We start from the raw sequence: 25,910 nt of genomic DNA, 5'->3' as shown, positions 1-25,910 counted from the left end.
TGTGTGTGTGAGAGAGAGAGAGAGTGGCTCGCAATGTCCCACTGAGGGACAATATTTGGGGAAATGAAAGAGAAAGGAAATGTGGTGATGATAAACCCTCGTCCTCACAAGAGGCTCAAGGCTGGCTGGGGATGATGGATGATGGATGGAGCCGTACACAGTTAAACAACAGAATATTGTTGATTCTGCACCAGTTTGACAATAAACCACCATGATGCTCTGTTCAAGTCTTGATCTCACCTGAGTTCAACTGAAGCTCTGTTCAAGTCTTGATCTCACCCGAGTTCAACTGAAGCTCTGTTCAAGTCTTGATCTCACCCGAGTTCAACTGAAGCTCTGTTCAAGTCTCGATCTCACCCGAGTTCAACTGAAGCTCTGTTCAAGTCTCGATCTCACCCGAGTTCAACTGAAGCTCTGTTCAAGTCTCGATCTCACCCGAGTTCAACTGAAGCTCTGTTCAAGTCTCGATCTCACCCGAGTTCAACTGAAACTCTTTTCATGTCTTGGAAATATCTGGATCAGAATGTCCAGTCCATCCAGAGTGGTGGAAACCCTGGACACTGTGTAGTGAAAAACCTCCCTGAACCAAAGCCAACAGCTGCTTTGGTTCAGGGAGGATTCCTCCATGGTTGTTGTTGTTGTTCTCATCCTGGCTGCATCAGTGGAGCAGGAACTGCTGCACTGACAGAGGGTCCCTGCTGTCTGGAGAGCAGACTGGTCCGTTCAATTCAGTTACTTTTTTGTTGTAAATAATGAATCGTAATGAACTTGTTAAAGTGCCACCACTGTGTTTGTTGGTTTATTGTGATACTGATTCCTCCATCATGGTGAAGGAGAGGCGAAGAGCAATTCAGCACTGAAACAGCGTCATTCAAGCTGCAGAGCTGCAGCTGGGGGTGGGGGGATACGTGGAGCGGCCGGGGGGAACCCCCCAACTGGCGAGTCAGATGTGTGAAACAGGAAGTGGCTGCTGCTCGACAGGAAGCTTCAAACCGCCACTGATGGTTATTTCAGTCAAACATCCTGTCGCATGTGTTTGTACAAGGGCTGATGTCCTGGGTTACAGTTGGAGACGTGAAGCAGGCGTGACACGCGTCATGATGCTGAGAAACCATGGCTGTGGTGGTGACGAAGAGGACGGTGGTGATGATGATGAAGGTGTGATGAAGACGAAGGTGTGATGATGAAGATGGTGGTGGTGACGAAGAGGAAGGTGTGATGAAGACGAAGGTGGTGATGATGAAGACGAAGGTGTGATGATGAAGATGGTGGTGGTGACGAAGATGAAGTGAGATGATGAAGACGGTGTGATGATGAAGATGGTGGTGATGATGAAGACGAAGGTGGTGATGATGAAGACGGTGTGATGATGAAGAGGAAGGTGGTGATGATGAAGACAAATGTGCTGATGATGAAGACGAAGGCGGTGACAGTGATGGAGACGAGGACCGCTCCGCCGCGGTCAGTGAGGCTAACGTCTCGCCATGTTGCCGAGGCTCTGGCCGTGGGCTCTGCGGCGCCCCCCTGTGGCCAGCCTGCTGAGCAGCGAGTCCCTGAAGGTGGTGCACATGAGGAAGTAGACCACCGGGTCCAGACACACGTTGAGAGCCGAGAGGAAGAGCGTGGCCTCCTTCGCCTGGAAGAGCAGCAGCCTGGAGCCGGGGCTGAAGCGCGACCACGGCATCTGGCTCAGCGTGTAGGGCACCCGGCACACGTGGTACGGCACGAAGCAGACCAGGAAGACGGCCAGCAGGCTGAAGATGCTGCGGTGCGAGCGCCGGCAGGCGGCGGCGGCGGCGGAGCGGCGGACGCGGCGCGACGAGCGCCGGACCTGCCGCGCGATGGAGGCGTAGCAGAAAGCCAGGAGCAGCAGCGTGAGCCAGAAGAGCGCCACGCACAGCAGCGTGGACACGCGGTGCCACTGCACGCCCAGCGCCGACTTGAGCTGCATGCAGCGGCGCGACGTCTCGCGCCGGGCCGGTCGGCTGGTCAGCACGGCGTTGGGCAGGACGCACAGGAGGAGGAGGAGCCACACCAGGAGAGCCAGCCCTCTGGCCGGGCCCGCGCCGCGCAGCCGCCGCAGGACGCCGCCACCGGAGGCGCGGACCACGGCGGCGTAGCGCTCCAGACTGATGAGGCCCATGAAGACCATCCCCACGTACATGGAGGAGTAGAAGAGCACGGCCGTGTAGCGGCACATGACCACGTGGAGGCGCCAGCCGGCCACGCCCACCTGAGCCACCAGCCGCAGCGGGAAGGTGGTGAGCATCAGCAGGTCGGCCACCAGCATGTTCTTCAGGAAGACCACCAGAGCCGAGTCGGTGGGAACCCGGAAGAAGACGCAGGCGGCGCCGCCGTTGAGGACCAGGCCCACCGCGCAGGTCAGCAGGTAGAGGGGCGGCAGCACCTGCTGGGTGAAGGCGCTGCTCAGGTCGGAGCCGTTGAAGCCCGCGTGACTGGAGTTGAGCAGCTCCATCGTCTGGGGAACACAAACACCGTCAGCCGTGACGTGATGACCACCCCACGTGCTCCCTGCCCTGGGGCTGGCCGTCATGCCGCGGACCGAGTCAGGCGCCGCGCCAGTCAGGCGCCACACGACTCACGCATCATGTGAGTCAGGCACCACTCGAGTCAGGCACCACGCGAGTCAGGCACCACTCAAGTCAGGCACCACACGAGTCACGCATCATGTGAGTCAGGCCCCACACGAGTCACGCACCACTCAAGTCAGGCACCACACGAGTCACGCATCATGTGAGTCAGGCACCATGCGAGTCAGGCACCACACGAGTCACGCATCATGTGAGTCAGGCACCGTGCGAGTCATGCACCACTCAAGTCAGGCACCACACGAGTCAGGCACCACATGAGTCACGCATCATGTGAGTCAGGCACCATGCGAGTCAGGCACCACACGAGTCACGCACCACTCAAGTCAGGCACCACACGAGTCACGCACCACTCAAGTCAGGCACCACATGAGTCAGGCACCACATGAGTCAGGCACCATGCGAGTCATGCACCACTCAAGTCAGGCACCACACGAGTCACGCATCATGTGAGTCAGGCACCACACGAGTCAGGAACCACACGAGTCACGCACCACTCAAGTCAGGCACCACACGAATCACGCACCACTCAAGTCAGGCACCACACGAGTCACGCACCACTCAAGTCAGGCACCACATGAGTCAGGCACCGTGCGAGTCATGCACCACTCAAGTCAGGCACGACACGAGTCACGCATCATGTGAGTCAGGCACCTCACGAGTCAGGCACCGCGCCAGTCAGGCACCACACGAGTCACGCATCATGTGAGTCAGGGAACACACGAGTCACGCACCACTCAAGTCAGGCGCCACACGAGTCAGGCACCACATGAGTCACGCATCATGTGAGTCAGGCACCGTGCGAGTCATGCACCACTCAAGTCAGGCACCACACGAGTCACGCATCATGTGAGTTAGGCACCACACGAGTCAGGCACCACATGAGTCACGCATCATGTGAGTCAGGCACCACACGAGTCAGGAACCACATGAGTCAGGCACCACACGAGTCACGCACCACTCAAGTCAGGCACCACACGAGTCACGCACCACTCAAGTCAGGCACCACACGAGTCACACACCACTCAAGTCAGGCACCACACGAGTCACGCACCACTCAAGTCAGGCACCACACGAGTCACGCATCATGTGAGTCAGGCACCACACGAGTCACGCACCACTCAAGTCAGGCACCACACGAGTCACGCATCATGTGAGTCAGGCACCACACGAGTCACGCACCACTCAAGTAAGGCACCACACGAGTCACGCACCACTCAAGTCAGGCACCACACGAGTCACGCACCACTCAAGTCAGGCACCACATGAGTCAGGCACCGTGCGAGTCACGCACCACTCAAGTCAGGCACCACACGAGTCACGCACCACTCAAGTCAGGCACCGTGCGAGTCAGGCACCACACGAGTCAGGAACCACACGAGTCAGGAACCACACGAGTCACGCACCACTCAAGTCAGGCACCACATGAGTCACGCACCACTCAAGTCAGGCACCACATGAGTCAGGCACCGTGCGAGTCAGGCACCACTCAAGTCAGGCACCACACGAGTCACGCATCATGTGAGTCAGGCACCACACGAGTCAGGCACCACATGAGTCAGGCACCGTGCGAGTCATGCACCACTCAAGTCAGGCACCACACGAGTCACGCATCATGTGAGTCAGGCACCACACGAGTCACGCACCACTCAAGTCAGGCACCACACGAGTCACGCATCATGTGAGTCAGGCACCTCACGAGTCAGGCACCACTCAAGTCAGGCACCACACGAGTCACGCATCATGTGAGTCAGGCACCGCGCCAGTCAGGCACCACACGAGTCACGCATCATGTGAGTCAGGCAACACACGAGTCACGCACCACTCAAGTCAGGCACCACATGAGTCAGGCACCGTGCGAGTCATGCACCACTCAAGTCAGGCACCACACGAGTCACGCATCATGTGAGTCAGGCACCACACGAGTCAGGCACCACATGAGTCACGCATCATGTGAGTCAGGCACCACACGAGTCAGAAACCACACAAGTCAGGCACCACACGAGTCATGCACCACTCAAGTCAGGCACCACACGAGTCACACACCACTCAAGTCAGGCACCACATGAGTCAGGCACCGTGCGAGTCAGGCACCACTCAAGTCAGGCACCACACAAGTCACACACCACTCAAGTCAGGCACCACACGAGTCACGCATCATGCGAGTCAGGCACCACACGAGTCACGCATCATGTGAGTCAGGCACCACACGAGTCACACACCACTCAAGTCAGGCACCACACGTGTCACGCACCACTCAAGTCAGGCACCACATGAGTCAGGCACCGTGCGAGTCAGGCACCACTGAAGTCAGGCACCACACAAGTCACACACCACTCAAGTCAGGCACCACACGAGTCACGCATCATGCGAGTCAGGCACCACACGAGTCACGCATCATGTGAGTCAGGCACCACACGAGTCAGGCACCACACGAGTCACGCACCACTCAAGTCACGCACCACTCAAGTCAGGCACCACACGAGTCAGGCACCACACGAGTCACGCACCACTCAAGTCAGGCACCGTGCGAGTCAGGCACCACTCAAGTCAGGCACCACACGAGTCAGGAACCACACGAGTCAGGAACCACACGAGTCACGCACCACTCAAGTCAGGCACCACATGAGTCACGCACCACTCAAGTCAGGCACCACATGAGTCGCGCACCACTCAAGTCAGGCACCACATGAGTCAGGCACCGTGCGAGTCAGGCACCACTCAAGTCAGGCACCACACAAGTCAGGCACCACACGAGTCACGCATCATGTGAGTCAGGCACCACACGAGTCAGGCACCACATGAGTCAGGCACCGTGCGAGTCACGCACCACACGAGTCAGGCACCACACGAGTCACGCATCATGTGAGTCAGGCACCACACGAGTCACGCACCACTCAAGTCAGGCACCACACGAGTCACGCATCATGTGAGTCAGGCACCACACGAGTCACGCACCACTCAAGTCAGGCACCACACGAGTCACGCATCATGTGAGTCAGGCACCACACGAGTCAGGCACCACACAAGTCAGGCACTACACGAGTCACACACCACTCAAGTCAGGCACCACACAAGTCAGGCACCGTGCGAGTCAGGCACCACACGAGTCACATCCTCACTGCTGGTCATAATGTAATGGCTGATCCGTCTCTTGTTTGCTCCTCTGTCAGGTGAAAAAGGAGGTGGAAAGGTCGTGACTCACCAGAGAGACGTCCAGTCGGAGCAGAAGCCGCTCCAGAAGTGTCCTCACAGCCACACACATTCTCGGCCTCAGCCTCGTCTTCCTGACCCCTGCTGCTGCTGCTGCTGCTGCGGCTGCGGCTGCACTTCCTCTTGGCTCCACAACATCCGCAGAGTTCTGGGAGCCTCGCCTGAGGCCCCGAGCCTGACGCAGGCCGTGTGTGTGTGTGTGTGAGATGAAGACGACCCCAGCAGCTGGAGACAGGAAGTTTATTCTGAAGTATGAAAACAAAAGCAGCAGCTCGACGAGGACCACGAGGCCTGGTGGGATCAGCAGGGACCCAGGAGGCGGAGGAGCTTCCCGCCGCCGCCGCCGCGCTCCTCCCGCTGCACGGGCAGCTCCACCCGCAGCCTCTTCCAGAACCTGGAGGCCAGATCCCGGGACTCGTCTCCGCGCCAGCAGAGCAGGGCCAGGGCCACGCGCGCCGTCCTCAGCTCCCGCACCCAGTCCTGCCGACGGACCGGCTTGTACTGGACCAGGATCACCCGCAGGTGTCCACCCAAGACACCGTCGATTCCGGCCTTGAGCTCCAGCAGAGCCTGAGTGCCTTGTGACGCGTAGCCAGGGCTCAGCACCACCAGGAGGCGCCGACTCCGGGCCACAAAAGCCAGAGTCTCGTCAGTGATGGCTGCAGGGGCACCAAGGTCAAGGTCAAGGTCAAGGTGACCACGGTGTGCACGCGGGTCACTCACTTCCTCCCGGGAGACTGTCACGATCGAAGATGCACACGGAGTAGCCCAGCTCCGTCTCCAGGCCTCGGCGAAGTGTGGAGAGAACAAAGTCCTCCTCCTCGCTGTTCCTCGAGTACGAGATGTAGACGTCATAGTCTTTCTCACCTGTGGCCCAGGACACACACACACGCAGACGCAGGTGAGCGGCGGGGCCACAGGTCGCCGTCAGAGGGGCTTGGTACCTGCATCTGAGCCGTACTCGTCCGCACCAAACCAGGTCCGATATATCAGCAGCAGCTCCAGCCAGTAGACACGGGAGAGCAGGAAGAGGAGGAGCACGAGGAGCAGGACGGCCCCAAGACCACAGCCCAGCTCCACGGCAGGAACCCGAGCTGCGGCACCAAGGTCAGCATTTATACTGGCAGTCCAGCAGAGCACTGGTGTTGCCTCCAGACCACTGTTGGGACCGGCCCACTCCAGATCTGTGCTCCAGCCCAGCCTCCAGACCCACAGAGGAAAGTCTCAGACCTCCACCCCCGAATATCTCAGACCTCCACCCCCGAATATCTCAGACCTCCACCCCGAATATCTCAGACCTCCACCCCGAATATCTCAGACCTCCACCCCTGAATATCTCAGACCTCCACCCCGAATATCTCAGACCTCCACCCCTGAATATCTCAGACCTCCACCCCCGAATATCTCAGACCTCCACCCCGAATATCTCAGACCTCCACCCCCGAATATCTCAGACCTCCACCCCTGAATATCTCAGACCTCCACCCCTGAATATCTCAGACCTCCACCCCGAATATCTCAGACCTCCACCCCCGAATATCTCAGACCTCCACCCCGAATATCTCAGACCTCCACCCCTGAATATCTCAGACCTCCACCCCGAATATCTCAGACCTCCACCCCCGAATATCTCAGACCTCCACCCCTGAATATCTCAGACCTCCACCCCGAATATCTCAGACCTCCACCCCTGAATATCTCAGACCTCCACCCCTGAATGTTTCAGACCTCCACCCCCGAATATCTCAGACCTCCACCCCCGAATATCTCAGACCTCCACCCCCGAATATCTCAGACCTCCACCCCGAATATCTCAGACCTCCACCCCGAATATCTCAGACCTCCACCCCTGAATATCTCAGACCTCCACAACGAATATCTCAGACCTCCACCCCTGAATATCTCAGACCTCCACCCCTGAATATCTCAGACCTCCACAACGAATATCTCAGACCTCCACCCCTGAATATCTCAGACCTCCACCCCTGAATATCTCAGACCTCCACCCCTGAATGTTTCAGACCTCCACCCCGAATATCTCAGACCTCCACCCCGAATATCTCAGACCTCCACCCCGAATATCTCAGACCTCCACCCCTGAATATCTCAGACCTCCACAACGAATATCTCAGACCTCCACCCCGAATATCTCAGACCTCCACCCCTGAATATCTCAGACCTCCACCCCGAATATCTCAGACCTCCACCCCCGAATATCTCAGACCTCCACCCCTGAATATCTCAGACCTCCACCCCGAATATCTCAGACCTCCACCCCTGAATATCTCAGACCTCCACCCCTGAATGTTTCAGACCTCCACCCCCGAATATCTCAGACCTCCACCCCCGAATATCTCAGACCTCCACCCCCGAATATCTCAGACCTCCACCCCGAATATCTCAGACCTCCACCCCGAATATCTCAGACCTCCACCCCTGAATATCTCAGACCTCCACAACGAATATCTCAGACCTCCACCCCTGAATATCTCAGACCTCCACCCCTGAATATCTCAGACCTCCACAACGAATATCTCAGACCTCCACCCCTGAATATCTCAGACCTCCACCCCTGAATATCTCAGACCTCCACCCCTGAATGTTTCAGACCTCCACCCCGAATATCTCAGACCTCCACCCCGAATATCTCAGACCTCCACCCCGAATATCTCAGACCTCCACCCCTGAATATCTCAGACCTCCACAACGAATATCTCAGACCTCCACCCCTGAATATCTCAGACCTCCACCCCTGAATATCTCAGACCTCCACAACGAATATCTCAGACCTCCACCCCTGAATATCTCAGACCTCCACCCCTGAATATCTCAGACCTCCACCCCTGAATGTTTCAGACCTCCACCCCCGAATATCTCAGACCTCCACCCCCGAATATCTCAGACCTCCACCCCCGAATATCTCAGACCTCCACCCCTGAATGTCTCAGACCTCCACCCCTGAATGTCTCAGACCTCCACCCCGAATATCTCAGACCTCCACCCCGAATGTCTCAGACCTCCACCCCCGAATATCTCGGCCTCGTCCGGCTCTTGACACTCTCCAGTCTCGACACTGTCGTGGTCTCTAGTCTACAACACGGACGGGCAGCTGCAGGTAAAAGCTCCAGACCTTCCTCCAGCAGCTTGGCCCGGCGGCTCTCGAACCCTCGGTGGTTTGCCACACAGCAGTTGAACGTCCGCTCCAGGTCTTGAGCCTGGAACTGCTGGATGAGCAGAACACACTCGACGGTTTTGTCTTGATACGGTGAGGTGACTGTGCTGCAACCAAGGAGGTGCTGGTTACCCACTTCCGCTCTGAAGGTTCTGCTCCTCTACACTAGAGGCTGGTACCTTCTCGTCTCTGCGTATCGGGTGTCGGTCAGTTCTTCCACTTTGGTCCCGTCAACTGTCCACCAGATGGCGCTGGGTGAGTCCAGGAATGGAAACAAGCCTTTGCACGTGAGCTTGACCTCCGAGTCTGAGGCAGATCACATGTCATCCAAGGCCTTGAACAGCCAGAGCGGCGCGAGGACAGAAGCAAGGACAGGAGAAGAGAGACGGCGACAGAGGAGCACGAGGGTCGGCGATGGAGACGTGGACGAACCACTCACGCAGTCTGACGTGGAAGAGCAGATCTCTGCCCGGAGGGTGGAGGATGCTGGGCTCCTTAGGAAGCGACGTTGGAGCTGAGGAGGCAGACACAGGAGCCTGAGTGGTGCGCTGAGGCAGGCAGCTGCGCGAGAGCAGGCGGGGTCCTCACAGACGGCCGTCACGTTGACGCTCCTGGTGAAGCTCAGCGGGCGGCCGCCCCTCTGATAGTGGACCCGGCAGAAGTAGAGTCCGCCGTAGGGAGGCCACATGGTGAGGATCTCCAGAGCCACGCCTCCTTTGGGCTGAATGTCGTCGCGCCAGAAGGGGTACGGCCGGCAACCCTGGAAGACACACAGACTCAGGCTCCGCCTGCCGGGCCGAGAGAGAGCCCGGCCTTGTCTCACGTGGTACCAGGTGACGGAGGGCGGCGCCTCGGACACGCCGGCTGCCTGCTCCAGGTGCGGACACTGCAGCACGCCGCCCATGTGCAGGGGCACCACCACGGGAGAGGCGGCCTGGGCCACAGGAAGCCTGTTGTGGTGGCAGGCGGCCGGAGTCGCCGGCTGGGGCAACACCTGCAGACGCACCGACCACTTCCAGCAGGAGGAGCTGTTGCTGCAGGAGACGTAGGGCGTGAGCGGCGCTCACCTGGTGAGTCCTGAGAGTCGGGCTTTTACCGAACCAAGCAGACGTAAGGTCCAGAGTCGGTCAGGACTGAGGGCTGGAACCAGAGGTGCTGCGAGTCCCTGCTGACCCGGGAGCTGACACACACACACACACACAGCAGGTCAACACACTCACACACTCACACACACATCTACAAACACACACTCACTCACACACACAAACACACACACTCACTCACACACACACACATCCACACACACACACACTCACACATCCACACACACACACACTCACACACACATCCACAAACACACACTCACACACACACACACATCCAAAAACACAGACTCACTCACACACACACACCACACACTCACACACACAAACACACACATCCACAAACACACAAACACACACACAAACACACACACACTCACTCACTCACACAAACACACACATCCACAAACACACAAACAAACACACACACACACACACACTCACTCACACACACATCCACAAACACACAAACACACACACAAACACACACTCACTCACTCACACACACAAACACACACATCCACAAACACACAAACACACACATCCACAAACACACACTCACACACACATCCACAAACACACACTCACTCACACAAACACACTCACACACACATCCACAAACACACACTCACACACACATCCACAAACACACTCACACACACTCACATCCACACACAAACACACACACACTCACATCCACAAACACACACACTCACACACACACTCACACACTCACATCCACAAACACACACTCACACACACAAACACACTCACTCACACTCACACACACTCACATCCACAAACACACACACAAACACACACATCCACAAACACACAAACACACACACACTCACTCACTCACACAAACACACACATCCACAAACACACAAACACACACACAAACACACACACACACTCACTCACACACACATCCACAAACACACACTCACACACACAAACACACACACACTCACTCACTCACTCACACACACAAACACACACATCCACAAACACACACTCACACACACATCCACAAACACACACTCACTCACACAAACACACTCACACACACATCCACAAACACACACTCACACACACATCCACAAACACACACTCACTCACTCACACAAACACACTCACACACACTCACATCCACACACAAACACACACACACTCACATCCACAAACACACACTCACACACACACACATCCACACACACACACACACTCACTCACACACACAAACACACACATCCAAAAACACACACTCACTCACACACACATCCACAAACACACTCACACACACTCACATCCACACACAAACACACACACACTCACATCCACAAACACACACACTCACACACACACTCACACACTCACATCCACAAACACACACTCACACACACAAACACACTCACTCACACTCACACACACTCACATCCACAAACACACACACACACACACACACACACACACACACACACACACACACACACACACACCACACACGCACCTGTATGTGATCGGCTGCTCCTCGTCGCCCTCCTTTGGCTGGTACCAGTCCACAGAGAGTCCAGGACTCGGGTGAGAGAAGAGAGGACACGAGATCCAGCCCGACTCTCCTTCCAGAACTGAGACAGGAGCAGAACTGGACTCTCCGCTGTCATCACACACAGAGCCTGGGACAGGAGGCGTTAGGATGGGTGTCACGTGACCTCGCTGGCCACCACTCACCCGCCGTGGCGCTTGCCACTGGCTCAGGAAGCAGGCGGGAGAGGAAGAGGAGGGTGGAGATGAAGATGGTCCCAAAGGCCGGAGGAGAAGACATCATGGAAGAAGAGCTAGTTGAGAGGTGAAGGAGAAGAATGTGACCACGGTCGTCCTCCTCCTCCTCACCACCACACACACACACACACAGGCTTGTCTCTCTATCCTCGTGAGGACCATCACCCTTTCCCCAGCCTCTCCCCCTAAACACGTGGCTCACCTGAACCGGGACTCTGGACCAGGCTGAGACCCAGATGTTGTGAAAGCGTCCTCGCTCGGCTGGTTCAAAGCTCACACCGGTCCTCACAAAGCCAGAAGTTCAGGAGCACACACAAGTCACGGTGCGAGCCAGGAGCCACGCACATGACAGAGGAAGCTGGACCGCAGCGGGCGGCTCAGCAGCGTCGCATCAGCCCCGACGAGGCGTCGGCTGGGGGCGAACAGGAAACGCGAGGCGGTTGCGACACCGGCGGCTGTGAAGGAGGGGAGATGCTGACACCTGCTGGGCTCTGCGCGTGTTACCAATAGATCCACACCAGCGTCGGCAGTTGTGCCGCGGAGTGAACCGCGTCTGGGCGGAATTGAGCCCGCGCTTCTGCCCGGCTCCGAGACTCATCCCAGGAGCCTCGTCACGGAAGCAGACAGACAGCAGGAGGCCGGGTTCATGCTCAACAGATCCGCAGAAACAAGAGACAGACAAGCAGCCGCCGTGACCGCTGGAGCCAAAGCCCCGCTCAGGAAATGGGCAAACGGGAAGCGAGCTGAGAAAATAAGAGCACACAGGAAGTGATGATCTTTGTTGCGATTGTGGTCGTTGTAAAACTAAATCTCGGATCCACTTGACTTTGAAAGGGTTATCCCCAGTTTCAGGCGGCGTGAAGGTTGTTTTTAAAATCTTCGGAAGAGTTTGGTCGAGCAAATGTTCAGCATGAGCAACGACCTTTGACCTTGGCCATTCTTGCCCGAGCTCATTCTTCTTCTTCTTCTGAGCTCCGCCCCCACGTGGGTGCAGGTCGCTGCTCCGTGAGTGGAGCCCCGGTGGCTCCGTCACGCAGGTTTTGCTCTGCGACCCTCAACATGGGGGTGAAGAGAGACTGGGGGGCAGCAACAGACACTGACTTCCGGGACCCTTGTTTCATCCTTGACGTGACGTCGAGCTGCGGCTCCGCTTGAAGTGTCCGAGCGCGTCCTGGACCTTACTTCCCTTCAGACACCAGGGGGCGTCGCTGGACTGGCCAAGCATGTGCGTGCGTGCGTGCGCGCGGGGAGCAGGAAGAGGAAAAGGTGACCGTTTCCTTTTGCAGCTAAAAAATAAAGCAAACAGGAAACCAGCGGATCTCAAGAGCAGGATCCTAAAACAGAGCAGCCAGAACCAGCGGCAGCGCCAGAACCAGCACCGCGCACACAAGGTCAGGTCAGAGTTTTCATCGACATTGACAGCAGTGACGTCACAGCCATCACCGTCAGAGACTCGGAGTCTCGCGCGTCAGCAAACTTTGGACGCGCCAGAACAGGCGCGCGCGCGCGCATTGCCAGGGCAGTCGTCTGCAAGTCCACTTTATTCGTCGCCGCATCATTCTCACCCTGAGGTGACGTCACGGCTCCGAGGTAGACCTTCCAGCCTCCTCGGACGCGTCTCCGCGCTCCTCCCACTTAGTCTTCCGAGTGTCAGTAAACGCGGCACCAGACGCTGCGCTGCCATCAGACGAGCGACCGAACCGAGCTTCCACCCCGAACTGGACCCAAGTATTCGTGACGCGCTGACTGTTTCCGCGACGATGGACCTCCGTGAGTTGACAGCTGATGGTTTGGTTCTCAGTCTCCTTGTTCACCTGCGCACGTCGTGTGTCCGATTTTCTGTCAAAAAAGTTGGAAGAGTCAACGTTCGCTTCCAGTTACAGCGACAGTTTCACGACGTGCATGAGCGTGCGTGTGCGTCAGCTGAGAGTCACCTGCTGTGACTTTGGGTCGGTGTGTTCAAGGACTCTTGAGAATGTTACTGATTAACGTGAGGCGGGTTGTTGGAGACTTGAGACGTTCGGTCTGTCCCTGCATCATCTTCCATGACGTAAATGTGTCCACCAGAAGGTTACGAAGCGTGAAAATGACAAGGTGTGAGTGACGCCTCAGTGTCGTCATGGTGACCAGCGTGTGAGTGACGCTCAGTGTCGTCATGGTGACCAGCGTGTGATTGACACCTCAGTGTCGTCATGGTGACCAGCGTGTGATTGACACCTCAGTGTCGTCATGGTGATCCCTCAGTGTCGTCATGGTGACCAGCGTGTGATTGACACCTCAGTGTTGTCATGGTGACCAGCGTGTGACTGACACCTCAGTGTCGTCATGGTGATCCCTCAGTGTCGTCATGGTGACCAGCGTGTGATTGACACCTCAGTGTCGTCATGGTGACCAGCGTGTGAGTGACGCTCAGTGTCGTCATGGTGACGCCTCAGTGTCGTCATGATGACCAGCGTGTGATTGACACCTCAGTGTCGTCATGGTGACCAGCGTGTGAGTGACGCTCAGTGTCGTCATGGTGACCAGCGTGTGATTGACACCTCAGTGTCGTCATGGTGACCAGCGTGTGATTGACACCTCAGTGTCGTCATGGTGACGCCTCAGTGTCGTCATGGTGACCAGCGTGTGAGTGACGCTCAGTGTCGTCATGGTGACCAGTGTGTGATTGACACCTCAGTGTTGTCATGGTGACCAGCGTGTGACTGACACCTCAGTGTCGTCATGGTGATCCCTCAGTGTCGTCATGGTGACCAGCGTGTGATTGACACCTCAGTGTCGTCATGGTGACCAGCGTGTGAGTGACGCTCAGTGTCGTCATGGTGACGCCTCAGTGTCGTCATGATGACCAGCGTGTGATTGACACCTCAGTGTCGTCATGGTGACCAGCGTGTGAGTGACGCTCAGTGTCGTCATGGTGACGCCTCAGTGTCGTCATGGTGACCAGCGTGTGATTGACACCTCAGTGTCGTCATGGTGACCAGCGTGTGATTGACGCTCAGTGTCGTCATGGTGACCAGCGTGTGATTGACACCTCAGTGTCGTCATGGTGACCAGCGTGTGATTGACACCTCAGTGTCGTCATGGTGACCAGCGTGTGATTGACACCTCAGTGTCGTCATGGTGACCAGCGTGTGATTGACACCTCAGTGTCGTCATGGTTACCAGCGTGTGATTGACGCCTCAGTGTCGTCATGGTGACCAGCACCTGGAGCCTCCTCTCCTGTCTCACCTTTCTCTCCAGAGTCTGGTGCCTTTGTCGAGTCTTGTCGTCCCTTCTGGTGTTTTCAACACAAACACTGCATGGACCTGGACTTGGACCGGTTCTGGCAGCTGAGCAGGAAGTCTTCCCCATGATCCTGAGCCGAGAGCCACACCTCTGGTCAAAGTCACAACAGCAGCAGATCGTTTCCCCGACGACGACAAACATTAACAGGTTAGGTGGCTCCACTCCCTCTCTGGACTCTGGAGTCCCTGGTCCGGCCCAGTCCGAGAGCGTGGCTCTGATAATGACTAACAGGAAGTTCTTCTTTGTTCGGTTTCCTTCATCAGACGAAGGCTGTGCTCAGCACGACAAAACACCACAAGTGTGACCCTCCCTGAGGAGACACCCGAGCCCACCCCGGGTCACATGGCCTCATGGCAACACGTTGCTTCATCTGCTCCGGGCCAGACCCGGTGCTCCCACCTCTGCCCCTCTCACTATCAGTCCAGCTTCCGCCTCAGTTGTTTGTCGCTGCTGACCCGTCAAGGAAAACCCCGTCAGTATTTCTGGAGACCACACTTCCCTCTGGGTTCTCGTCGGTCCTTGTGGGGACCAATTCTTGCTCATTGTATCTGGGTCTCACTCTGGTTCAGAGTCCTGGTTCAGGTGAGCCATGTGTTTTGACAGGAAGAGACTGGGGGCAGGGTGATGGGCCGGAGAGGTCCCCACAAGGACAGAGTGTGTGTGTGTGTCTGCAAACAAGAAAAAGGAAGTTAAAACCCGAGTTTGAAACGAAGCTCTAATTTCAGGATGTGAGGTGGAATTGACTCGCACTCGCTCGTCCTCTGACTCGTGTGTGACGCTGCCCAGTCCTGGAGAAACATCTCCCCCTTCTTCTTGTTTCTCACCTTCTCCACCTGTGAAGCCTTCGGTGTTGCCATGGTGACCAGGGTGCGAGCGGTTGATGGCTGAAGTTCTCTCTCCCCAGGTCGGACCGCGTGCCCTCCTCCCGCCCCCTCTCCGCCATGCCTCTCCTCCAGAACCTGCACGGTTGCCTAAAGAGCCACAGCGTGCTGCTGGACGGTGTCTTGATCCTTCGCAGGATGAGCCTCCCCCCCCACCACCACAACCCCTTTGGGGAGGAGGCCAGCGGCGACCCCGAGGATGGCTGGCCCCCCGGCAGCTTGCTGCTGGACGGCGTGGCGCCACGAGACCGGAACCCGTTTGAGGACGAGGAGGACGAGAACGAGGCCAACGAGGGGAAGAAGAGCAAGGGCAGCCAGTCTGGGAGGACCTCCTTCAAGCTGACGTCCCCCCTGAAGACTCTGGGAAAGATTGGGAAGAGCCTTCGCGCCTCAGGGAGGGCCAAAGGCAGCGAGACTCCGTCGCCACAGGGCTCCCTGCAGGGAACGCCCTCCCCGAGCCTGAAGAAGAAGAGGGGCCGCAGGAGCTCCGAGGGAAGTCTGCTCAGGTTAGTGTCGGAGCAGAGACCCAGGCAGGATCCAGACCGGAGGGTGTCGAGACGAGGCGTTCGGGGGTGGAGACTGAGACATTTGGGGGTCGAGAGTGAGACATTTGGGGTCGAGAGTGAGACATTTGGGGGTTGAGAGTGAGAGATTTGGGGGTCGAGAGTGAGAGATTTTGGGTCGAGAGTGAGACATTTGGGGGTCGAGAGTGAGACATTTGGAGGTAGAGAGTGAGACATTTGGGGGTCGAGAGTGAGAGATTTGGGGGTCGAGAGTGAGAGATTTGGGGGTCGAGAGTGAGACATTTGGGGGATGAGAGTGAGACATTTGGAGGTAGAGAGTGAGACATTTGGAGGTAGAGAGTGAGACATTTGGGGGTCGAGAGTGAGACATTTGGGGGTTGAGAGTGAGACATTTGGGGGGTCTAGAGTGAGACATTTGGAGGTAGAGAGTGAGACATTCGGGGGGGGTCGAGAGTGAGACATTTGGGGTCGAGAGTGAGCGATTTGGGGGTCGAGAGTGAGAGATTTGGGGGTCGAGAGTGAGACATTTGGGGGTCGAGAGTGAGAGATTTGGGGGTCGTGAGTAAGACATTTGGGGGTAGAGAATGAGAGATTTGGGGGTCGAGAGTGAGAGATTTGGGGGTCGAGAGTGAGAGATTTGGGGGTCGAGAGTGAGACATTTGGGGGTTGAGAGTGAGAGATTTGGGGGTCAAGAGTGAGACCAGACCCAGACAGTTGAGGGTGTGATCCACAACTGAGCCTCCGTGGGTCCAGGCTCATGTTGGTGAACCAATCAGGTGTCAGCTGACACCAACGACAGCCTTGGTGTCTCCTCCTGATGAGTTCGAAACCAACACCTGCTCCCACTGTGGCCCTCTAGTGGGTCCCTTTGAGAGCCCTCATGAGTCCTTCTTTCACATGACACTTTCCTCTGTGGGTCTGGAGGCCGGTCTGGAGCTCAGATCTGGAGTGGGCCGGTCCCAACAGTGGTCTGGAGGGAGACCCGGCTTCTCTCAGTCCCCGCTGTCCTGCAGGTTTGCTGGGAAGTACCGCGACACTCTGAGTCTCCGGAAGGACTCGCTGACCAATGGTGAGCTCAGCCGCCCGGAGAGCGAGTGTGACTCAGGCAGCCGGCGCGTATCCTTCATGAAGATGGTGGGTCGGGCCAAGAAACGAGAGTCTGGTGCTGAGCGCTCCTCAGAAGGTCCGGAGCTCCAGCCGGAGGAGGCGGCGCAGGACGAAGTGAAGCCACGGGAGCCGCTTTCAGGTGAGAGACCCTGACCCAACCACCCCGCATGATATCTGGTGCCCCCTCCTGGACTGGTGTCAAGTGCTGAGTCGGGTGTGTCTGTGGAGGTGGAGCCTGGGACCAGAGACAGTGAGGGGCTGAGACCGTCTCTCTTGCACTGAACGACCGACGTGCCTGTGGATCCCTGCGTCTGGTCTGCTCCCCCTCAGCGGTCCAGGTCTCTGCATGCTCTGCCCTCCACACCTCAGCTGTAACCTGCTCCAGAGTTGGGACCAGCATGGAGATACACATCTGCACGCCTGGAATCTCAAACAACCCGGAGAGGTTGAGGCCCGGTCGGAGCCTGAGGTCCAGGCCCAGGCAGGTCCACGGTCAAAGCAAGCGAGACAGGAATCTGACGCTCCGGAGCGTTCCTCCTGAGCCAGATGCCGGTCCAGCCTGTCGGAGCTGGTGGAGAACCCTCCCACTTTGATGCTGATCTCACCTGTCCTCCACAGTGCTGGAGATCCTGCAGCTGGTGAAGACGCGCGACCTGCTCCTGGCTGACTCTCATATCCTGGAGCTGGAGCAGGAGTGCCATGCGGCAGAGCGGGCTCCGCCCACTCACGCTGACGACGCCCCGAGTCCCGCTGCCAAGGACGGCACCCGACGGAAGCGGAGGGATGTGGAGCTTCTGTATGAGGAGCTGCAGAAGGAGCTGTGGGCCATCGTGAGGGAGTCGCTCCGCTCCCCCACCGCTGGACCCAACCTGTGCCTCGTGGTGCAGGTGGCCTTGTTTATCCGACTTTGTGGGGACCAATTCTTGACAAAACACTCTCCTTGTGGGGACCCCACGAGGTTAAGCCTCAATTTGAGGGCAAGATTTCCAAATAGCTGGGTCCCAGCCTGGTTCAGCCATGTGTTTGGGTTAGGTCCCCACAAGGATAGAGATGCAAAGGTGTGTGTGCGTGCAGGTGCTGCAGCAGGAGGAGCAGGCCGACAGAGACTGGGCTGTCAACACGACGCCGCCCCCTGGTGGTCGGAGGCCACGTCAGCTGCGGCAGCGCTGGAAGGAGGCGGTGGAGGACGCGGCCGACTGGTCCCTGCCTCAGAGGGGCCACGTCCCTGGGGAACTGCGCGGCTACCTGGACCGGCTGCGAGTGTGTGTGGTGGAGGAGCTCACAGCTGCCAGGAGGAACGTGGTGTCCACGTACCCCGAGGAGTACGAGGCCTTCCAGGTGGCTCGCGCACGGTCAGAGTTCAGACGAGGTCAAAGGTCACCCCTGGCCTTCTCCCCACAGGTGTATGTGCAGAGTTACCACGCGGCTCTGGCACGACGTCTGGAGGTGGTGGCTGACTCCCAGCTGGACGTGCCTGACGTCTACTCCCTCCTGGACTGGCTGCACAACATCTACCAGAGGTACATGCGAGGAACCGTCCACAACATCTCGCCAAACACAGTCCCCACGCCGACACTTCTGCATCTCACCTTAAACTCCATAAACCCACGGCTCACTGGCTGCACACGTGAACATGAGGAGAGGGTGACGGCGCTCTCCAGCTCCGCGGCGTGTGACAGCTGTGGAGAGTGTGGTGGACTGTGGTTCACCGTGGTCGTTTGAAAGTGATGTTGAATCCAGGGAACCTTGGATCATGACACTGGTGGACTCTGACTCTCTGGATCCCTGTTTCTTTGATGAGATGGAGTGGTCCTCATAGGTTCTCTGAGGCGCTCCTCTGCCTTGGTAATGTTTCTTCAGCAGCATCTAGGAACTGTGTCCAGACTGCTCCATAGTTCAACTGTTCAGAGACATGAGACACAGCAGACAGACAGACAGACAGACAGACAGAGGGCTCCATTGAAGCCCTAAATAAAGCTGGCAGAGCAGCCTGTCAGACACCAGCGGCTTCTACCAGAGACCTGGAACATTGAGTTTCTCATCTCTGCACTGAGTTCACTCTTCTATTGAGACGTCAACAAACCATGGTGTTGGAGACAGACCCAGCCAGTCACCAGTCTGCGCTTGTTCCAGGGATGTTCTGGGCACCGTGTGTATCACCAGCCCCTTCTGCGGCTCTCGCCTCAGTCCTCTGCTGCCGGCGGTGATGGTGGAGCGTCTGGAGCAGGACTGCCTGAACTTCGTCAGGGTGAGAAGGGTGGCGCTCTCCTGCTAGCAGCTGGCCGTCTGACCCTCTCTCCCTCAGGCCAACGTCACCGTGGAGATGGTTCAGCTCCTGGAGGAGGAGGAGAAGCGCTGGCTGGAGCCAGCGCAGGCTGAGGAGTTCCACCTGCCGATGGCGGCCACCGTGGTGCAGGTAGGAGCGGCGTCAGGGCGTGAGGATGTCCGTGATGTGAGCGCAGTGTTTGTGTGTCAGAGGCTGCAGCTGGACCTGGAGCGCTCTGCCCTCATCAGCTCCAGCCTGGGCTCCAGGGTGGCGCTGTGCACCCTGAACGGCCTGGCCGACTTCCTCTTCAGGTGACTCTCCACGCTGCCTCGCACCTGCTCCTCATGTCAACAGCCTTTGTTGCCTTAGTTTCCAGCGGAAGGTGGAGATGTTCCACGAGGGGATGCAGAGCGCTGCGTTTGGAGACAGCCAGGACAGTTATGTGTCCAGAACCATCGCCATGGTCAACTTCTGCCCGCCCCTCAGGTGCCACACACGCACCCCCAGCCAGCGCGGCCCCCACACAGGTGCTGACGGTGTGTGTTGCAGGGGCTTCACGCAGCGCTGCGCCGAGCCCGATCCGCCCGCCGGCGCCGACTCTCTGAGTCGAGCCTTCAAGTCTCTGGACCTGGTGGTCCTGCAGGGCGTCCGCGTGCTGACCGAGCGTCTGTACGTGCACATCAAGGTACACACACACACATCAAGGCCTCGGAGAGGCGAGCGACTCCGGCGTGACCTGTGCGTGTGTGTCCAGCCCCTGTTCGAGCAGCTGGTGAGGAGGAAGTGGCTGAACAGCACAGAGCCCTACGACAACATCGAGGCGCTGATCCGAGAGTCTTTCACAAGATACCAGAAGATGGAGAGTCCTCCCTACCAGGTGACACAGCGCCCCCCGCAGGTCCACCCGCACACTCACACAGGGCTCCCGTCCTCAGCTGCTGGTGGCCGAGGTGCATCGGCGCGTGGTGGTGGAGTATCTGCGAGCGCTGATGCGAGGACGCATCGTCTGCAGGTCGCTGAAGACCAGGAAGAAGATGTCCACGCGGCTCCGGGACGAGGGACGACTCATCCGGGCCCTGTTTAAAGAGTTGGTACGCTGTAGGTTTGGAGGGTCAAAACCTCAGCCCTGCTTCAGGGGCAGAGGCTGGGGAAACACCCCTCTTATGAGGACAAGAACCTGGGCTCCTGTTTGGTTCAGAGTTCCGGGGGAGAGGCTGGGGAAAGGGCGATGGCCAGGAGAGGACCTCCTGAAGTCCTAACACTGTGTGTGTGTGTGTGTGTGTGTCAGGAGTCGCCCTCCTCCTGGCTCGACGGCGCTCTGGCTCACATTTCTGAGATCCTACAGCTGGAGGACATCCCTGCTGTCCAGATGGAGGTGGGCATCCTGGCCCGAGAGTTTCCGGACATCCGGTAGGAAAACCGCTGGGCCAATGACGTGACGAGGATCTCGAGAGGAGCCTCCCATCGAACCTTGACTTCCTGTGTGTGAAGGAAGAAGCACGTGTCGGCGCTGCTGAACATCCGAGGAGGCGCGCGGCAGTCGGAGCGTCAGGAGATCCTGGACATCGTGTCTGACATCGAGAGCAGTGGCTGCCCCTCGGCCAGGATGTCCCGCGACCGCGCCGTCTTCTCGGAGGTCCCGGTCACCTCGGAGGTGCGCTGCCTGAATCTGGGCATGAGCCGGCTTGTCTCTTGCGTGGGCGCCATCGGGCCTCGCCGTCGGACAGGCCGAGCGCCCCGTCGGGACAGCGCCACCCATGCACTCTGAAGCTCCTGTGGCGGAACCCGGGGACACGCGCTGGGCTGGCGTCCGCCGCTGACCCCGTCACAGACGTGGGCCCTCCTGCCCTGGGCTCCGGTCCCGGGCGGCCGCCACCAGACCACGTGACCCACTGTGTGTCTGGGGGAAGCTTTGGAATCAGTTTCAAGTTTGGGGTTCCAGTCGTCACCAATAAAAAGCTTCTTCACCTCGTCAGCCATGATCATTGTTAACAAACAAACACACCTCGTCTCCAAACAACAACCGACAACTGAATCATCGATGCTGTTGTCATTCGCGTCGTCACACCTGTAATTACAACACTATTGACCCTAGGCGGCGGCAGAGTGCAACCAGCGCTGATAAGTCCGGGCGCGAGGAAGATGAAGAAGACCTTAAGCCCCGGATGTAAACAAGGCGGCCATGTTGAAGCCGTTCGAGCCTGCGCTTGTGCTCTGGACTTGTCGGACCCGCTCCTCTCGACTCATCCGGCCAGGAGGTCCAGCTATTGCACACTCGCCGCCCCGCTTCTGGACTGCAGCGCTGGGTGCTCAGGATGACGAGCCAAGTTGAAGCTTCGCAAACTTTCCGCTCTCAGACGGAACGGATCTTGGCGCTGGCGGTGGAGTCCGCCACCGCGGTGATAATGGAAACGCTCGGTTCGGGCATGCTGCGTTCGAGCGAAACGGGCGTCGAGGTGAGGGGCTGTTTGTTCTGAGCTGATCGGCTTCTCCTCCTCGGGGACTATCTCGTCTTCCCTCGCAGCAGAACTTTGTCCGAAACCCTCTTTGGAGGCAGACCCGCAGCTCACTTCCGGCGACGACGCGAGGAAGGCGTGCGCCACACTGTGTTTGTATGAGACGGTTTTCCGCAGCGACATCAGTCCGTGTTGCATCTTCTCTTGTGACGGTCAGATGACTGTAAGATAACGACCTGCGTGGGCGGAAATGGACGGAACAATTGATTGAAAGACGAAGTCGTGCGCTGGTTTGTTTGACACTGAAGATAAAGCAGTGCCTCGTGTTTTCCTGCAGACACTGGTGACTGAGGTCCTGAATGCAGCTGTGAAGCAGGTGGCGAGGAAGATCTGCTGCGTCTTCCATGAGCTCACTGCTAACGTGTTTGAGGAGAGTGAGCTCTTCAAGAAGAGCCTGGGCCCAGCACCAAGGTCGCAGGTGGAAAAACAGCCAAGCGTGAGAAAGATGCCCCAGAAGTCCTCGGGTGAGAACCTGTTTGAACGTCTGACGTCCCTGTTAAACTGCGTTGATGGCTCTGTGGACTCCAACTTTCGATGGGAAGTTTGGGCAAGATTTTTGGCAGCATATTTCAAGTGTAGTTCTGTCTCGTCTTGGTGTCAACTGTCATTTCATTTTTATTAGTTTAAGTGACATTCATACTTTTTTGTTTTTCAATTCCACTTTTAGTCGCCAAAAAGCCATTGCATTTTCTTGTTATTTTGGTTGGAACCAACCCTGGCCCTGTCAGATTAGTGTACCTAGTCTTGTCGACCAAACACCTTGAAGCTTTAGCGACTGACTAGTTACCATCAGGATTAATATCTGAGGATTTGACCCAGGGGCCTGACACTGATCCACAGAGTGGGTGCAGGTTTTTGTTCTGACCCATGGAGTGCCCACAGCGTATCCTGGATTTCATGACTAGGATAGAAATGGCTGACGTGTTTGACTAGGAGCAACGATTAAGTCTGAATAATTCTAAAAAAAGACAAACAGGATTTTGTTTGAAGAATCAAGAGTCAGTTCTCTTCATTGTTTGGCACATTTCCCAGCAAACGGTCTGTGCGTCATGTGCTCTGTGCTTTAGTCGTTTGAAAGCAAACGTGATGATGTGAGGAACAGCTCCAGTGTTTCAAACACTGTTGAGCTGGAGCCACAGTGTTGTTCCTGCCGAGCCATACGTGCTCCTGGGAAGGAACACGGAGCCAGGGTGAGACCTTCAGTCTGTACCTGCTGTATTTGCCGTGTGATCGCTCACGTCCGCCTCAGGTGCCGTCGCACGCTGTCGCTACTGGTGAAGCGAATGTTGCTGTGTCCAGCCAGAAGCCCTCCACAGACCGGCACGACCACTTCAGGCACGGGCTCTCTGGGCGTGGCAGTCGGAGGAGGACGTTGCTCATCCCGAGCACGACCCCATGGCTCACCTTTCCTGAAGCTCTTCACCTGCCGTCCCTCCAGACCCGTCGGCCCCTCCCAAGCTGGCGGCCGCCTGCTCTCCGCCGCCCGGCAACTGCACGTGGAGTCTCTCGCCGTCAATGGAGCAGCCTCCACTTCACGTTGCAGTCACTTGCAGCCAGGTGCTGCTAGAAGCTGCGACCTCACTTGCTGAGGTGGAGGCCCCGCCCGCTCCGGTCCCAGTGAGTTGCTTCTGTTTGCGATGGCGCCGCTTGGCCACTGCTTGACCGTCCTGCTGTGCTGTGTTCAGAAGCTGCCGAGTGACGAGTCCAGAGAGGCTTCCCAGGCTGAGTCAGGTGACGCGAGACAGTGAGGTCCCTGCGGCGTGAACCGGAAGTGAGCGTGCTCTGGCCTCTCTGCAGGCGAACTGCTGAAGGAGCAAGAGCGGCAGCGGCGGCGAGAACTCTACAAAGAGAAGCGCTTCTTCTGCGAGCTGTGCAGCAAAGGTTTCCACCAGCAGCACCAGCTGAAGAAGCACGCGGCGCGGCACGTCAAGCCTTTCCCCTGCAGCAGCTGCGACAAGGGCTTCTACAAAGCTCGCACGCTGCAGAAGCACATGCTGGTCCACCAGCTGAGGGCGGCGCAGAGCCAGGATCCCGATCAGCTGTTGTCCTGCGACCAGTGCCACAAGAAGTTCCGGCAGCTGCGGCAGCTGCGGGTTCACCAGGCCAGCCACCGGCTGGAGAAGAGCCCGCTTCAGTGCGGGCAGTGCGAGCGCACCTTCACCTCGGCTGCAGCCCTGCGCTACCACCAGGTGTCTCACACTGAAGTCAAAGCCTTCATGTGCGACGTGTGTGGGAAAGAATTCCGGCGGAAGAAGGGACTGCGAGAACACCAGAGCGTCCACACCGGCGCCCGGCCGCACGGCTGCCAGACCTGCGGGAAGAGGTTCAGCACCGCCAGCAACCTGCGGGTCCACAAGAGGTCGCACTCCGAGGAGCGGCCCTTCAAGTGCTCGCAGTGCGACAAGGCCTTCAAGTCCAAGATGAGCCTGCTGCACCACGGCGTGGTCCACAGTGGCGAGAAGCCCTTCACCTGCCCCACGTGTGGTCTGAGCTTTGGCCTCAAGTACAACCTGCAGAGACACCTGAGGCTCCACAGCGGAGAGAAGCCCTTCAGGTGAGCGGCTGGTGCGCAGCCTCTCCCGAGCCGCGTCTGTCCCACTCACTGTTGGCTGTCTGCAGGTGCGACCAGTGCGGCGAGGGCTTCTCTGGAACCTGGGCTTTGAAGACTCACATGCTGGTTCACGGCGTGGAGAAGCCCTTCATGTGCGACGTGTGCGGGAAGACCTTCTTCTACAACTGTCAGCTTCAGAAGCACCAGCAGCTGGTGCACCGCGAGGGAGGCGGGGCCAACGCCGCCGTGGCCAGGCGCCGACGAAACCCCGGCGTCAAAGCCTTCAGCTGCAAGATCTGCAGCAAGAGCTTCAGCAGCAGCGTGAGCTTGCGCACGCACGAGAAGATGCACAGCAGCAGCAAGGAGTTTGTGTGCGAGACGTGCGGCCGCTCCTTCCACCAGCGCCACCTGTACCTGTACCACAGGCGGCAGCACAGCGGCGAGCGGCCCCACGTCTGCCACGCCTGCGACAAGAGCTTCCTGCTGCAGTCGCAGCTCAGGCAGCACCAGCTGCTGCACAGTGGCGTCAAGCCACACAAGTGCCAGCACTGCGGCCGGGAGTTCCGCACGCCGCAAAACTTCCATCGCCACCTGCTGGTGCACACGGGGGAGAAGCCTTACGAGTGTGTGGTGTGCAGCAGGAAGTTCCGGCAGTCCAACCAGCTCAAGTCGCACATGCAGATCCACACGGGGGTCAAGCTGTACACGTGCGCCCGCTGCAGCCAGGGATTCTCGGACCCTCGGCAGCTGAAGAAGCACAGCTGCGCCGACGATCCGCCGTCGGTGCCGGAGCCCGTGGCGAAGCCTGCCAAGCAGAAGAGTGTCTTCCTGTGGGCGGACGGCTTCGCCAACCAGTGACGTGTCCGTGACATCATCAGCAGTTTCATTTCAACCCGA

At 57.9% G+C, this 25,910-nt stretch overlaps 4 protein-coding genes across 10 annotated transcripts; 2 read left to right on the top strand and 2 right to left on the bottom strand.

Annotated features, from left to right (window-relative positions):
- Positions 1–2: 2 nt before the first annotated feature.
- Positions 3–5,864, bottom strand: LOC128768032 (P2Y purinoceptor 14). The gene is made up of 2 exons (XM_053880574.1): positions 5,815–5,864; positions 3–2,479 (listed from the first exon to the last, which is right to left on the bottom strand). Exon 2 carries the CDS (start codon positions 2,474–2,476, stop codon positions 1,472–1,474), a length of 1,005 nt encoding a protein of 334 aa, XP_053736549.1. The 5' UTR covers positions 2,477–2,479; positions 5,815–5,864; the 3' UTR covers positions 3–1,471.
- On the bottom strand, positions 5,647–13,063 carry LOC128767934 (interleukin-1 receptor accessory protein-like). 3 transcript variants are annotated; one of them, XM_053880332.1, is made up of 12 exons: positions 12,401–13,063; positions 12,085–12,337; positions 11,832–11,938; positions 11,611–11,776; positions 10,091–10,174; positions 9,583–10,028; positions 9,434–9,508; positions 9,174–9,300; positions 8,953–9,101; positions 6,767–6,916; positions 6,546–6,689; positions 5,647–6,481 (listed from the first exon to the last, which is right to left on the bottom strand). In XM_053880332.1, the coding sequence occupies exons 3-12, from the start codon at positions 11,926–11,928 to the stop codon at positions 6,123–6,125; spliced, it is 1,797 nt and encodes a 598-aa protein (XP_053736307.1). In that variant the 5' UTR covers positions 11,929–11,938; positions 12,085–12,337; positions 12,401–13,063; the 3' UTR covers positions 5,647–6,122. The 3 variants fall into 3 exon arrangements, with proteins under 3 accessions (XP_053736307.1, XP_053736315.1, XP_053736297.1); XM_053880340.1 differs by having other exon boundaries at positions 9,583–9,754; positions 9,818–10,028; positions 12,085–13,058; XM_053880322.1 differs by having other exon boundaries at positions 12,085–13,063.
- On the top strand, positions 8,818–21,900 carry exoc3l2b (exocyst complex component 3-like 2b). 4 transcript variants are annotated; one of them, XM_053880114.1, is made up of 15 exons: positions 8,818–13,148; positions 16,073–16,555; positions 17,587–17,819; positions 18,299–18,567; positions 18,755–19,018; positions 19,082–19,200; positions 19,814–19,928; positions 19,986–20,096; positions 20,157–20,257; positions 20,316–20,432; positions 20,496–20,631; positions 20,701–20,823; positions 20,882–21,037; positions 21,235–21,356; positions 21,438–21,900. In XM_053880114.1, exons 2-15 carry the CDS (start codon positions 16,110–16,112, stop codon positions 21,712–21,714), a joined length of 2,589 nt encoding a protein of 862 aa, XP_053736089.1. In that variant the 5' UTR covers positions 8,818–13,148; positions 16,073–16,109; the 3' UTR covers positions 21,715–21,900. The 4 variants fall into 4 exon arrangements, with proteins under 4 accessions (XP_053736089.1, XP_053736085.1, XP_053736079.1 ...); XM_053880110.1 differs by having other exon boundaries at positions 8,818–13,273; XM_053880104.1 differs by lacking the exon at positions 8,818–13,148 and adding an exon at positions 13,299–13,652 and having other exon boundaries at positions 21,438–21,899.
- Positions 21,901–22,117: 217 nt separating this feature from the next.
- LOC128767896 (zinc finger protein OZF-like) lies at positions 22,118–25,878 on the top strand. 2 transcript variants are annotated; one of them, XM_053880249.1, is made up of 6 exons: positions 22,118–22,402; positions 22,740–22,926; positions 23,901–24,079; positions 24,148–24,193; positions 24,260–25,016; positions 25,082–25,878. In XM_053880249.1, exons 1-6 carry the CDS (start codon positions 22,262–22,264, stop codon positions 25,869–25,871), a joined length of 2,100 nt encoding a protein of 699 aa, XP_053736224.1. In that variant the 5' UTR covers positions 22,118–22,261; the 3' UTR covers positions 25,872–25,878. The 2 variants fall into 2 exon arrangements, with proteins under 2 accessions (XP_053736224.1, XP_053736234.1); XM_053880259.1 differs by lacking the exon at positions 22,118–22,402 and having other exon boundaries at positions 22,413–22,926; positions 23,712–24,079.
- Positions 25,879–25,910: the final 32 nt, after the last annotated feature.

This window comes from Synchiropus splendidus, chromosome 1 (genome assembly GCF_027744825.2).
Source record: "Synchiropus splendidus isolate RoL2022-P1 chromosome 1, RoL_Sspl_1.0, whole genome shotgun sequence".
NCBI classification, from domain to species: Eukaryota; Metazoa; Chordata; class Actinopteri; order Syngnathiformes; family Callionymidae; genus Synchiropus; species Synchiropus splendidus.
The sequence above is the reverse complement of the archived record's forward strand: the minus strand, read 5'-3'. Positions and strand labels throughout refer to the sequence as shown.